Source organism: Mastigoproctus giganteus, chromosome 12, assembly GCF_048544385.1.
Source record: "Mastigoproctus giganteus isolate SK-2022 chromosome 12, ASM4854438v1, whole genome shotgun sequence".
Taxonomy (NCBI): domain Eukaryota; kingdom Metazoa; phylum Arthropoda; class Arachnida; order Uropygi; family Thelyphonidae; genus Mastigoproctus; species Mastigoproctus giganteus.
In genome coordinates, this window is record NC_143586.1 from 86,878,412 (window position 1) to 86,891,850 (window position 13,439).

The 13,439-nt window shown below is 33.3% G+C and overlaps 1 protein-coding gene across 1 annotated transcript in view; it reads left to right on the plus strand.

Moving 5' to 3' along the window:
* LOC150077250 (uncharacterized) overlaps nt 1–12,556 on the plus strand; it is a 52,021-nt gene extending 39,465 nt beyond the window's left edge. Inside the window, exon 5 of the mRNA XM_090386206.1 lies at nt 11,107–12,556. Coding sequence (XP_090242332.1) covers nt 11,107–11,982 — 876 coding nt within the window. The 3' untranslated portion in view covers nt 11,983–12,556. The remainder of the gene's footprint in view (nt 1–11,106) is intronic.
* The last annotated feature ends 883 nt before the right edge of the window (nt 12,557–13,439 follow it).

Here is a 13,439-nt window from a genome sequence, read left to right on the forward strand (position 1 = left end):
TTACACCATAAAATTTTAAAATTTCCCAGAGAGTTGGTTTTGTGGATTCTGTTATATGCATGCTTATAAGCAACAAACAGTAGGAAGGTTGGCTGATTAAATTCTTTTCTCCTGTTAATTGTTTGTTGTAAAGTAAAGACGGGATCAGTACAGCTTTGGCCTTTCCAAAAACCCGATTGTTCTTCAATTAAAACGTTTTCCACAAAGTTTGTTTTTTAAGATGTTTGCATAAATTTTGTATGTACTGCATAGAAGTGATACACCTCTATAGTTCTCACAAAGTTCTTTAGATCTCTTCGTATGTAAATTTATTACCACTCCTGTTTTGCATTCATTAGGGAGTTCACTTTTTTCTCCATACTGTATTAAGAAATTTCAGTACTGTCCTCTTTAACTTTTCACCTCCATATTTAATTAACTCAATACTAATTCCATCCATGCCTGGACTTTTCCTATTTTTGGCTTTTATTAATTCTAATTCAAATTCTTCTTCTGAAATTGATTCCATGTATGGTTCTGTGTTCTTTGGTGAGGGTATAATTGGTGATTTCTCTAATTGATTATTACTTATTTCCAGGGCTTTTTTTGTGACAGTACGCAACGGTACGGCGTACCGGCACCTTTTTTACAGCGTGCCAGCACGGGTGACACATCTGTCACGCAGTCTGTGTCAGCCATGCCAGCTGCTTCCATCTATTAAGGAGATCACGTGACAATGGGCGGAGTCAGCACCCATCAATCACGGCCGTATCGCTAGCAGTCTGGAAGGGGTACCTGTTTCTGAATCTCAACCAAAACTTCATTATGAAATTATTTTTACTTATTTTTTTACTTGGTACTTACCATATTTTTACATTTTACTTATTATTTTTTATTTATTAAATAAGACTCACCTTTGACTTACTTTTAATATACTTGTATAATAAATTTATGCTTAATAAAATGTGTGTTAATAAAATTAATGGTCGAGATTCAGTATCGGATATGCGTACCAACTGCTAGCGATTGACGGTCATGATTGACGGGTGCTGACTCTGCCCAGTGTCACATGATCCTTAACAGACGGAAGCAGCTGGCATGGCACCCACTGCGTGCCAGCCATGTCACCCGTGCCGGCACGGAATTTTTCTTGATAGCAAAGAATGAGTACCGGCACCTATTTTTTTACAAAAAAAGCACTGCTTATTTCTATGGGCATTTCATTATTCCAAAGTTTGTAATAATGTGTCTCCCATTCTTTCACTGTAATTGAATTTATTTTAAGGTTATCTTTAGTGTCCAGTTTGAGTTTATTGAACACATTGAAGCCGTATCTTTAATACTCTGTAAACTCTTTCTCTAATTCTCTAGTTAATCTATTAGTCTATATATCCCTCTAAGCTATCAGTTTTCCAACACACTTAGTACTGCCTCAATAGCATCAGCAAATATTCCTGTGCTCCTATTTAAATGTATCTATCCCATCCCTGTTAAAAGAATCAAACATCAATTATTAAATACGAAATGTGATCCATTTAAGAAGTAATGTACATTTTTTCTTTGTTGTAATATGAAAATAGCCTTCATTTTGTACACATTATCATGTCAAATCTACATAAATTTCAAAAAATTTCCTCAGTTGAAACTCCCTCCCTACCCTTTTCTGAGTTTGAATTAACTTGGGATGTGGGGCCTTGCTGAATTATCAAATTGGGTAACATTCTCAAAAAGGGTGGGAACTACTATATATTAAAAATGAAGTTTTTTTCATTTAAGGAAATGCTACTGAGAGTAATTCATGGTGATGGCATTACAATGTGAGCAATAAGTCTAGTATGAAGACTGTTCTTTTCCTTAGTGAAATTCACTCTTAATAGCATCCCGCTACTTTGTAAATTGTAAAAGGAAGGCTATTAAAATTAGGAATTAAATTTTATTCCATTCCTCTTTAGTCCTTTAGAATGTGCCAGCAGATACTTTTTGTAGCACACATAATTTTACAGAAATTTTTCACATAGAAATAATGGCTATAGCCTGTTGGAGATCCTGTTATTACCTTCAGGTTTATCTATTTTTTTCCCTCCCCTTTTTGGTTAACAATGAAATATTTTTACCTGCTATCATAATGGAGAAAATGTGATCAAAAATAAAATGACACTGTGTGTTATAGATTTGGGAACGCTGTTATTTCTTAAACCACACATTCAATACATATGCTCCAACAGAAGAAAGTACAGAAGCTATGTATTGAAATGCAACCTTGTTATTTGTCACATCATCTGGCAGAAAATTTTTATTTCGAGTGCTTTGGTTTGATTTTCTCGTTGCACTTTAGGCATGGAGTCAAGTCTTTACTGAAATTTGAGTATTTTTTTCTTCCCACAGAGACTGAATAATTACTGTAATACTGAATGATAATTTGGTAACATTGTTGGTGAACCATGACAGATAGCTGGTGGGCTGAATAAATTTTTATGCATATTTCAAAATAGTATTTAATTTCTGTTTATCAAACTTTATATTTTACAGTTTCATTTTTTACATTTAATAATTAAATATGAAATCCAAAACTGATGTGGCACCAACAACATTTTTATTACATGATTGTAATAATATTGGTAAATATTCAGAAATATGCATAAAATATATGAAAGCAATATGGAAATATTGAACATTATTAAAAATGAATATTTTTAAAAGTCAATTTGAAACTATATTTTGAGACATTTGAATTTTAAGCTCTGGGTTGGTGGTGGTGGTGGGGGTATAACACTTACAGCTGCTTCAGCTGCTTACATTGTTGTGGACTGCACATAAAGGAATGATTTACATTCGGGCCATGGGTTGGACTTGCTTGCTGTAAGGTATATATAAAATAAAGTGCAGTGTACGTATGCAGTACATCATTGATTCTATATAAAATGCACAATTTTTTTTTTTTTTTTTTGTGTAAATTGTCCTGCTTTTAGGCACATTAGCATATGCATAAAGCACCTATTGTCCTCACCATGCCCATCCAACTCCCTGTCCACATGTAATGACTCAACTCCTAGTGGATGGATTTTCATAAAATATTATATTTGTTCATTTAGAAAAGATCTATCAGGCCATCCCAAATTTCATTAAAATTAAACCAATAGAAATCCAGCAATTATTTCTTCATTTCAACTCTCAGTTGGTGGATTTTCACAAAATTTTATGTTTGGCTCTTTTAGAATGATTTGTCAAGTCATCTCAAATTTAATTAAAGTCAAACTAATAGAAATCTGGTAATTATTATATATATATTTTTTCATAATCACAATAGGCTGTCCATATATCGTATATTGTAGCTGAATCACTGGATATGTTTTTTGCCATGTGCTGATTGAAAAAATGAATGGGCAATATGGCAGATGTGCATAAGTGAAATGTGCTCAGTTTGCACGTAAGCGTAGTTGCTTTTTGCCCTTTGCGTGGGGTTGACACCACCAGGTATAAACTGCTGGAATTGCAAGCGATAGCAATATTGTGTCTCTGTTTCTGATGTAAAATACATGCCAATATAGGTACAGACAAAACATAAGTAGAAAATAAAATTTAGTTAAAAATTTTTGTGATTAAAATTAATAGAAAGTAAGTTAAAGAGAAATGGAAGAAGGGAGAGATGATTTATATGGATGCTATGTGGTTTATAGTTGACACTACAGAGACAGTAAATATATATGGAAGGAAAACTTATTAAATCAAAAAGGTGGGAAGAATAACTAAAAATTAGAAACTGAAGAATATATTGTATATATATATATATATTATAAACTAGTGATATCTAATGAGAAAAAAAATTTCATTTGTTGCATAGAAAACATCTTACATAATAATATAAGGAAGGGGATGAATCAGATTGGTTCACTCGATATATCGATAGTTCAACTGTTGATGATCCTGCTCAGATTAAACTCTGGCAGTGAGTTAAATGATTTTGTGATAACTGGGAGCAAAGTGGAGGAGAAATTGTTGAAATTAAACATAAGAAAGGCACCTGGGGTGGATGGGATCTATCCAGTTATATTAAAGGAGGCAGCAAAGGAAGTAAGCAAACCCTTGCCCATAATTATGAGAGCGTCTCTGGATTCAGGGGTCCCCATGGACTGGAGATCTGCAAATGTATCCCCAATTCACAAAGGAGGATCAAAGGATGACAAGTAATTACCGACCTGTTAGTTTAACTTCTGTTCCAGGAAAATTAATGGAGGCACTGGTTAAAGAAGCACTGCAGGATCATCTAGACAAGACTTCAGTTATAGTTCGGACACAGCATAGGTTTGTTAAGGGGAAGTCTTGTCTGACCAATTTGATTGGATACTATGATGTGGTCACAAAGGAACTGGATGCACAGAATAATTTTAATATCATATATTTGGCTCTTAGAAAGTCTTTTGATACTGTTGCACATGGAAGACTGCTGCACAAATTGGAGCAGTGTGGCATTGGAGGCAAATTGCTGCTATGGATAAAGGGATGATTGAGTGGGAGAAGACAGAGTGGTAATCAATGGACACCGCTCTTTGTTGAATAATGTTATTAGTGGGGTCCCCAGGGTTCAGTGTTGGGTCCATTGTTGTTTTCTGTATTTATTAATGATATTGATGAAGGTAAGTTTGCAGACAATACGACAGTTGGTAGGATTGTTAATGACAATACACTACTGCAACAGGATCTAGAAAAGTTAAGCAGATGGGCTGAGAGGTGCCAACTGAAGTTTAACATTGACAAATGTAAAGTACTGCATATGGGTAGTAGTAACCCCAGAGTATGTATCAACTGTGAGATACTATACTTAGAGTGGCAGAGAGTAAAAGGGACCTGGGGGTAATTGTGCAGTCAGATATGAAGTTTATTTCCCATAGACATAATGTTATAAATACTAGTTACATTATCGACAATGAAATTAGTTTATGTTTAAACAATGATTGATTTATCCAAAGAAATGAAAACGTAGCCTGTAAAATCAAGCAAATATTACAAATGTTAATGTTTATTCTTCATCATTGACTAAATGCGCTCTCGTTGATCACTCATTATTGGCTTGGCACTCATTGGTTTGTTGCACAAGGAGTCGTCTTCTTCAGAAATTCTTCAAGAGGTATTTGTTTCCAAGATAATCTTCTCTTTTCTTTATAAATTTCAGTAGCATGCATAAACATTTTTAACGGAACGCACAATTTGCGCGGAGTAACAAGTTTACGAAGCTTAAAAAAAAAAAAAAAAAAAAAAGGAATGAAGAGATTCTGAAAATTTGTTATGCTTTTTATACGATTGAAGATTTCAGTAAAGGGGAAACACATTTCACCAACGTAAAAAACCACAATTCCAGCTATTGGTATTTTCTCAAATGCAATAGCATGGAGTTTACTACCCATTTATAATTGATTGCAGTAACTGAAAAGCCGAATAAACCGGAAAGCGCAAATTGTTTATTGGTCGTGACCTCCAGAAATGTGCTTTAGAAAAATATCACAAAGCCCGTTCAAAATTGGTTCTTATAATGATGAAAGTGCAATGCATTTTAATGATTTGAATTGGTAACTAATACAATTTACACTATAAAAACTACCTTTTAGAGAGTTATATAGAGAAAATTTCAGCTTCTGAGGTCTTGGAACGAATAACTAAAGAACAGTCGGGTTCATATTACGATATTTTCATGATACGATGCTGTCTCTGGAATGGATTAATATTGTAAAGTGGGGTACACTGTATTGTATAGCTATGTGCGTGGTTTGAAATGCAGTATTTATGAATGTTTAACATTAATTTTTTGTAATTAATCTCCATATTTTCAATTTTGTTGATACTTGGAAAAAAAAAAAAAAAAAAAAAAAAACATAAAGCGGGAACTGCCTGTACAGGAATTTTTCTAGCTGGGGATAAGGAGGTGATTATCCCCTTGTATAAGGCAACCGTCAGGTCACACCTTGAGTACTGTATACAGTCTGGAGGCCTCATTTAGGCAGGATGTAGAGCTGCTGGAACGAGTACAGAGAAGAGCAACAAGATTAGTGAATGGAACAAAAGGTTGTGCATACGAAGAAAAGCTTAAGTTCTGCAAATTACAGTGTCTGGAGACTAGGCACCTGGGAGGTGATCTGATTGAGGTGTATAAGGCCTTGAACAGTTTGAGCAAGCTCAATGCTGATGGAACTCTTCCTCTTGCCAAATCACCCGAGTGGACAAATTCAAATTGAGAAAAGACAGATATAGAATAGATGTGCGGAAATTTGCCTTCAGCCAGTGGATGGGTGATTGCTGGAACAAACTTCCATCTGTTATTGTAGAAGTTGACAGCTTAAATAAATTCAAGACAGAACTCGACAAACATTTGGAGTGAATGAATGGGTGAAATGGGATTTTTTTTTTTTTTTGGCTGATGTATAATATAAGCTTGCTTTCTTGCATCATATGCCTGTGCTAATGCTAATATGTAGCCGTATGCTATCCAGTGCAGAATATTCAGACCTAGATAATGAGAAGTGAGGAATAGAATTAGTAGAAATTCATGCCTAAGTTGAAATATAGCTGGACAAAAATATAAAGGAGGTTTAGAAATAAACCTGAAGATGAAGTATGGTAAAAAAAAAAAAACAAAAAGGTAAATAAACAGTGTCAGTTGATAAATAAAAATAGAGGGGAGATTTTGGAAGAGTACGTATCAGAAATTTTTATATTTTGAATATATTAAATATAGCCAATAGATAACAAATTTAGGGTGGTGCCCAGTGCTAATGTTAAGTCCAAAAATATGCAAGATATCATGTTAGGATATGATAAGCAAACTACAAAAAAAAAAAAAATAAAATAATAAAAAATAAAATTTGGTAAGAAATCTGTTGTAGGTCAGTATATTTTGGAAAACTTTTTTTAAAATTAATTTAAAATTTTAAAATTAATATTGAGATATTTACGAAAGTGATGCATCAAACAAGGAGAAAAGATTTTTGCCAGTGAGTTTCATTTTTTTAAAACTCTCAGTATTGTTAATTAAAAAAAAAAAATTCCAAAATATATTGAATACATTGACCTAGAGCAGATTTCTTATATTATTATTATTTTTTTTTTTTTTATATATGTGTGGTTGGCTTATTGTATCCTAATGTGATATTTCACACATTTTTGGCCTTGGCATCAGCACTGGGTGCTGGTCTAAATTTGTTGTCTGTTGGCTCATAATCTTGGCTATATTTAATATATTCAAAATATAAAAATTTTTGGCATATAATCATTACACACTCCCCTCTTTCTTTTTTTCATCTTTATTTATCTTTATCTACTGTCACTGCTTATTTATTCTTTTTTTTTTTTTTTTTAATGTAATTCATCTGATTTATTTCTAAATCTCCTTTATATTTTTGTACAACTATATTTCAACTTTGGCATGAATTTCTACTAATTTCATTCCTCACTTCTCATTAATCTAGGTCTGTATATTCTGTAAATAGCATGCATTGGAGAGCATATAGTACATATGATTATGTATGTTTTCTATACAATGTATGAATTTTTTTACCCCATTAGATGTCACTAGTTTATGCTATATATTTCAAAGTTTCTAGTTTTTAGTTATTCTTGGCCTTTTCGATTTTGTAAGTTCTATCTTTTTTCTTTTTCTCCTTCCATATATATATTTAATCTCCCTGTAGTGCCAATTGTAAACTACATGTCATCCATATAAAACATCCCTCCCTTCTACTTCTGTTTATTTTAATTTCTATTAATTTTAATCAATAATTTCAATCAAAAATTTTTAACTAAATTTTATTTTCTACTTATGCTTTGTTTGTACCTTTACTGGCATGTATTTTATATCAGAAATTGAGATACAATATTGCTGTTATTGTTTGCAGTTCCAGCAGGTCGACACCTGACGATGATGATGCCAGGATTGTGAATTGTATGGCAATGTCCCTTCTTGATAAATGTATTATATGGCTATATTCTTTCTTGATTAATTTTATGTGTGTTATATTAAATCCACCTTTTTTTAAAATTTAATGTCTCTTCTGTATATTAACTATATTCTTTTTATCTTTCCTTCTTTTCTCTCCCTTTATTATTTCTTTATTACTCTTATTTTCTATATCATTTTATTTTCCTTGCATTAGGGAGGTTTAGATTTTGCCTTGGGTTGCACTTGCATACTTTCTTGCTTCCCCTTTCTCTTTTTTATATATTTTATATACAGTGAAACTTCTCCTAACGGACACCTCGTTAATGGACATCTCTCTACAGCGGACATTTTCAAATTCCCCAACTCACCTCCATTGGTTTTAACGTGTTTGCAGCTTCTGTCTAGCAGACATTCTCTGTAACGGACGCGGACAGGCAATCTGCACTGTTTCGTTTAGATTAGCACTTAATTTGATCTCCTCATAACAGACAGCGGGCGAGCTCACGGCCCTTTTTCTAGGAACGTTTCTTCCACGTATTGCCTCAATCGTGTGTTTATTTTATATTTCCAATTCTCTGAATTTTATCAAGGTTTACGTCGCGGTTCTAAACCCTTTTTCAAGAATTTTAAGTCACGTGTAAAACTTCTGATGAATTCGGTGTGTGCAGGGGGGGGGAGTATGGTCGGCCTTTCGTCTTTTCAGTTTCAGTTTTCAGTTTTGTTCAGTGTCATGTGAAGTGCACAATGTCTTCTCGTAAACATTTAACTTTAAAAGATAAAGTCGAACTCATTAATGTGTATGATCGGCAAAAAAATAGTGTTCGCAATCTCGCTGCAAAATTCAAAATCGGGAAGACGCAGGTAAGCAACATCCTAAAGAAAAAAAATGAACTGCTCAAACAATTTTGGCAACACAGAAATGATTAGGTTCAAAAATCATTCCCGAAAATTGTTGGACTTCAAATTTGTCGCGCACGTGCTAAAAAAATTCCCATTAATGGGCCTATTATTAGGGAAAAGGCTTTGGAGGTTGCGAAATCTATGGGAGTAAATGAGTTCAAAGCTTCTGTGGGATGGCTAGACAAGTTCAAAACTCGGCATAAAATTTCTTGGAAAACCGTAAGTGGTGAAGGTGGATCTGTTGATACTGGGGTTGTAACAGAGTGGACCGTCAAATTGGAAGATTTATGTCGTGATTTTGAAGCTAAGGATATTTACAACTGTGACGAAACAGGGTTGTTTTTTTAAAGCTCTTCCTGAAAAAACAATGAGTCTTAAAAACGAAAAGTGCCAGGGTGGAAAAATTTCTAAGGAACGCTTGACTGTACTGTTGTGTACAAATATGCTGGGAGACTTTGAACAACCTCTTGTTATAGGAAAACCACAAAATCCTCGTTGTTTCAAGGGCATAAAGTTGAATTTTTTGAATGTTGACTGGAAGTCTAATAAAAAAGCGTGGATGACACGAGATATCATGAGCGAATGGATAAGTCACTTTAACCAAAACATGATTCGTCAAAACAGAAAAATTATTCTTTTCATGGATAATGCTGCATCTCACCCGCACATTGAATTGTCCAACATTCAAATCATTTTTCTGCCACCAAACACATCTGCAGAGTGTCAGCCCTTGGATCAAGGGATAATAAAAAATTTTAAACTTCACTACAGAAAACGTGTTTTAAGACATCTCATTGCAAACATGAACAATGTAACATGTGCGAGTGACCTTGCAAAGAAAATCAGCATCCTAGATGCGATTCAATGGATTTCCTCTTCAGTAAACGCAATTAGAAAACAAACTGTCTTGAACTGTTTTGTAAAGTCTGGCTTCTCAAACGCAAAAATTGAAGTTGCGAACAGCAATGTGGAGCACCAAGAAGAACAAGAACTTCAACATCTATTGATAATGTACGATACTTCCGCTGCAAGTGACCCTGGCTACAAAGATATAGACTCAAACCTCACTACAGAAGATGGTGCTCTAGATATCAACGACATTATCATCGATATTTTTCAAGACGTTCCTCATGAGGATGAAGAAATGGAAGGAGGTCATTCTGTCGAAGAACATATTAACGATGAACCACCAATGAAAATAGAAGAAGCGCTCATACAAATCAATCGTTTAAAAATGTTTTTCTCCGCTGAAGAAGATATTGAAGGACTTTCGATGGTTTCTTCGCTCCAAACAAATGTTGAAAACAAAATTATCAGCTGGAAGAAGGTGCAGAAGAAAATAAGTGATTACTGTATGTATTTTTCTTAAGATAAAGTCATAATATACATAATTGTATGTATATTATTTACAAAAATATTGTGCAAAATCTGTATATAATTTAATTTAATTTTACATTAAACGTTTAACAATTTTTCTTTATCTCTTGTGTATGTAATTGTATATTATTTACAAAAATATTGTTCAAAATCTGTATATATTTTAATTTAATTTTACATTAAACGTTTAACGATTTTTCTTTCTTCCTTTTTTTTTTTTCTCCCTCAGACTTCTTGTTAGCGGACACTTCTCTCTAACGGACACATTTTCGTTCCCCATGGCTGTCCGTTAAAGGGAAGTTTCACTGTATATACTTAGCTACCGAACAATACATACATATTGCCATTTGTTTTATGAATAATTATTTGTTCTGTGTATTTAATTGAAATTTGTTTTATTTTACTCTACACTATATATAATTGTCTTAATGTATTATTCATTAACTACACATCCTAAAGAAAATTGACTTTCTAATAACTAGGTGTATGTGCTCAGTAATAAATGAAAATTTAAACATTAATTAAATAATTATATGAAATTAAATAAATTAAATTATTTAATTTAATTAAATAATTAATTAAATTAAATAATGATGTGAAATAATAAACACCAGCATTCATCATATAGAGGCAAATCCATATTTAAACACATTTTAAAATTTCTATGTAACTTCTGTATTTTTATTTATTATACATTTGACAAAGTTAATGACAGCTGAATATATGTAAAACATATATCAAATATTTTGTGAGCTGTAAATCTATTTCTACACTTTTATTATCAGTTTTCAACTCTGTTGCATGTAGACATATTATTCTTGTTATCATGGATCACAATCTCTCTGGAAAGAGAATATATTTGCTATAAATATTTTATATATATAATTACACCAATATTTATTTTTCATCCTTTCTTTGTCTAGGTAATTGGGGGTGGTCCAGGATTTGAAACACCTCCAGGGATGCCACAACTTCCACCCACTCACATACCACCTCCGACCCATATACCTCCTCCATTTATGGCCCCTCCACCTGATCTTAGTGTTCCTCCTCCTCCAGTACCACCACCGCCACCACCACCAGGAATTCCACCTCCAACTTTGCCACCACCAGTTCCACCCCCTATTTTTGGAACCCCTTGTTTTTCTGTGCCTCCGCCACCTATATCTGGTGATAGGTCAAATCAATATGATGAACATATAAACTTTTATAATGGCAATCAAAACCAGCATCAGTATGAGGATTCTACTCAGCAGAGTTGGGCCAGTTCGCCACGTGACCGTGATCGAACACGTGATAGAGATAGGGATCGGGAAGAACGGGATAGAGATAGAGAGCGGGATCGAGACAGAGAGCGTGACCATACACGAAATTATCCACGAGAATATCACAGAGATTATGAACGTGAATGGCCTCCTGGACGTCCACCACGTACTGAAGAGGATCACGAGAGACGCAGATACAGAGAATATCGGGAAAGGAGTACTAGAGAACGGGAAAGGGAACGAGAACACGTTGATCGAGAATACGAAAGAGAAGATAAAGATCGTGACAGAGAACGAGAGCGGGATCGGGACAGAGATAGAGATAGGGACCGTCGACATCGTGAGCACAGAGATAAGGAAGAAAGGCACCGTGAAAAATCTCGAAGGCGGCATCATCATGATGAGGAGGAAGAACATCGTTCTTCACGTCACAAACATAAAAGATCTAAGAGGGAAAAGGAAGAAGAATCAGCATCAGAAAAAACTGAAGCTACTGAAGGTGGAAATGGAGAAGAAAGTGAACAAAAGAGTTAAGTTAATATTAAGTGAATCAGGGGAAGAGATATGCAGTAATTATGCTGTGATTAAAGGTAATATAGTTTTATTTTAAGCTTGTTTTAGTTTTTTCTGTAAAATGGTAATTTGTTATTCAGCTAAGGGGGGAAAAGACTAGTTAATATCTGCTGTAATGTGGTATGTAATACTTCTATACAGTAAATCCGATAACTGCATGTTACATTTCTAGCAGTGTTGTCTTTTATATCATGCTCTACTAGTTAGGGATTCGGACAGATATTTCAAACATGTTGTAAGTTCAAATTATGTACAAAAATACTCACAGTGTTGTAAATATCCATCCTTTGAATTCATCACAAATAACCTTCATCCTTGTTAATTCTTTGAATTTATAACATGTGTCTTTGAATTTATAACATGTAAGTAAACCAGCTGTCTAGTAGTTGGTTTATTTACTGAGGGATACGATATAGGAGAGTTAGAATCAGGAAATGTATCATGCAGTTTCATCTGAACTTCCTGAATGTTAGTTCAAATTAAATAAAGCTGTCTCAGACTCGTTATTGATTAAACACAGCTAATGTAATTCAGTCATAAGCTACAAAAATGAGTAAAAAAAAAAAACTCATTTGAAGAGCAATTTGAGCGAGCTATTGAGATTGATTTATGCTAAAACTCTTAAATCCTGGTGCATTGACCAATATATAGTTCATATTTCTGTACTTAAAGATATTCTGATTTCTTTCTATTAATCAGTTATTAAAAATGTAAATTAGTTATTTTCTTTTATGTATCTTTACAAAAAAACTTGTTAGTTCTGTAAAATTCTGGAATGCCAAAATGATTTTTTAAAAATAATACTTAATTTCTTCATAGACACAAGATTACAAATAAGTTGGAAATTTTATTTTGAGTTGTGCTATTGCTATATTAATTTACAGTTCCTGATATCGTTGCAGTTTATTGCAGCAATTTGCGTATTTTTAAATAGCAAAAAAAGTTCTATGTATATTTAAAAAATACATGTTATACATATTTGTACACTAGTGGTAACTGAATTTGCACTTGTCGTGTGATGGTTCTGCTATTACCACTTAGAATACATTCTTTTTTTTTTTTTTTGGGCAGTCAAAATTTTGTTTAGTAGTCAATAAAACATATTCATGAACCACTATAAAGAAAAACTATTTTGTGTTTTATTTGTTACTTTGGTGGAATCAATTCATGTTTTTTATTTGAATAAAATTGCAGAATAGTAAAACAGTTGTTTGTATTGTGTGTGTGTGATGATTATCAAATAGATGTAATTAAGAAAGAGGAGCTGCTAAGCATTGTAAAACCATAGATAAAATATGATATTGTCAACATGTGTAGAGCAGCATTTAGAGTGCAGTATATGGAATATAGTAAAAAAGGTCAAGTATTAATGAAAGAGTTCAGGAAGTGGAATCTAACATTGCAGTGTTCTGATCCAT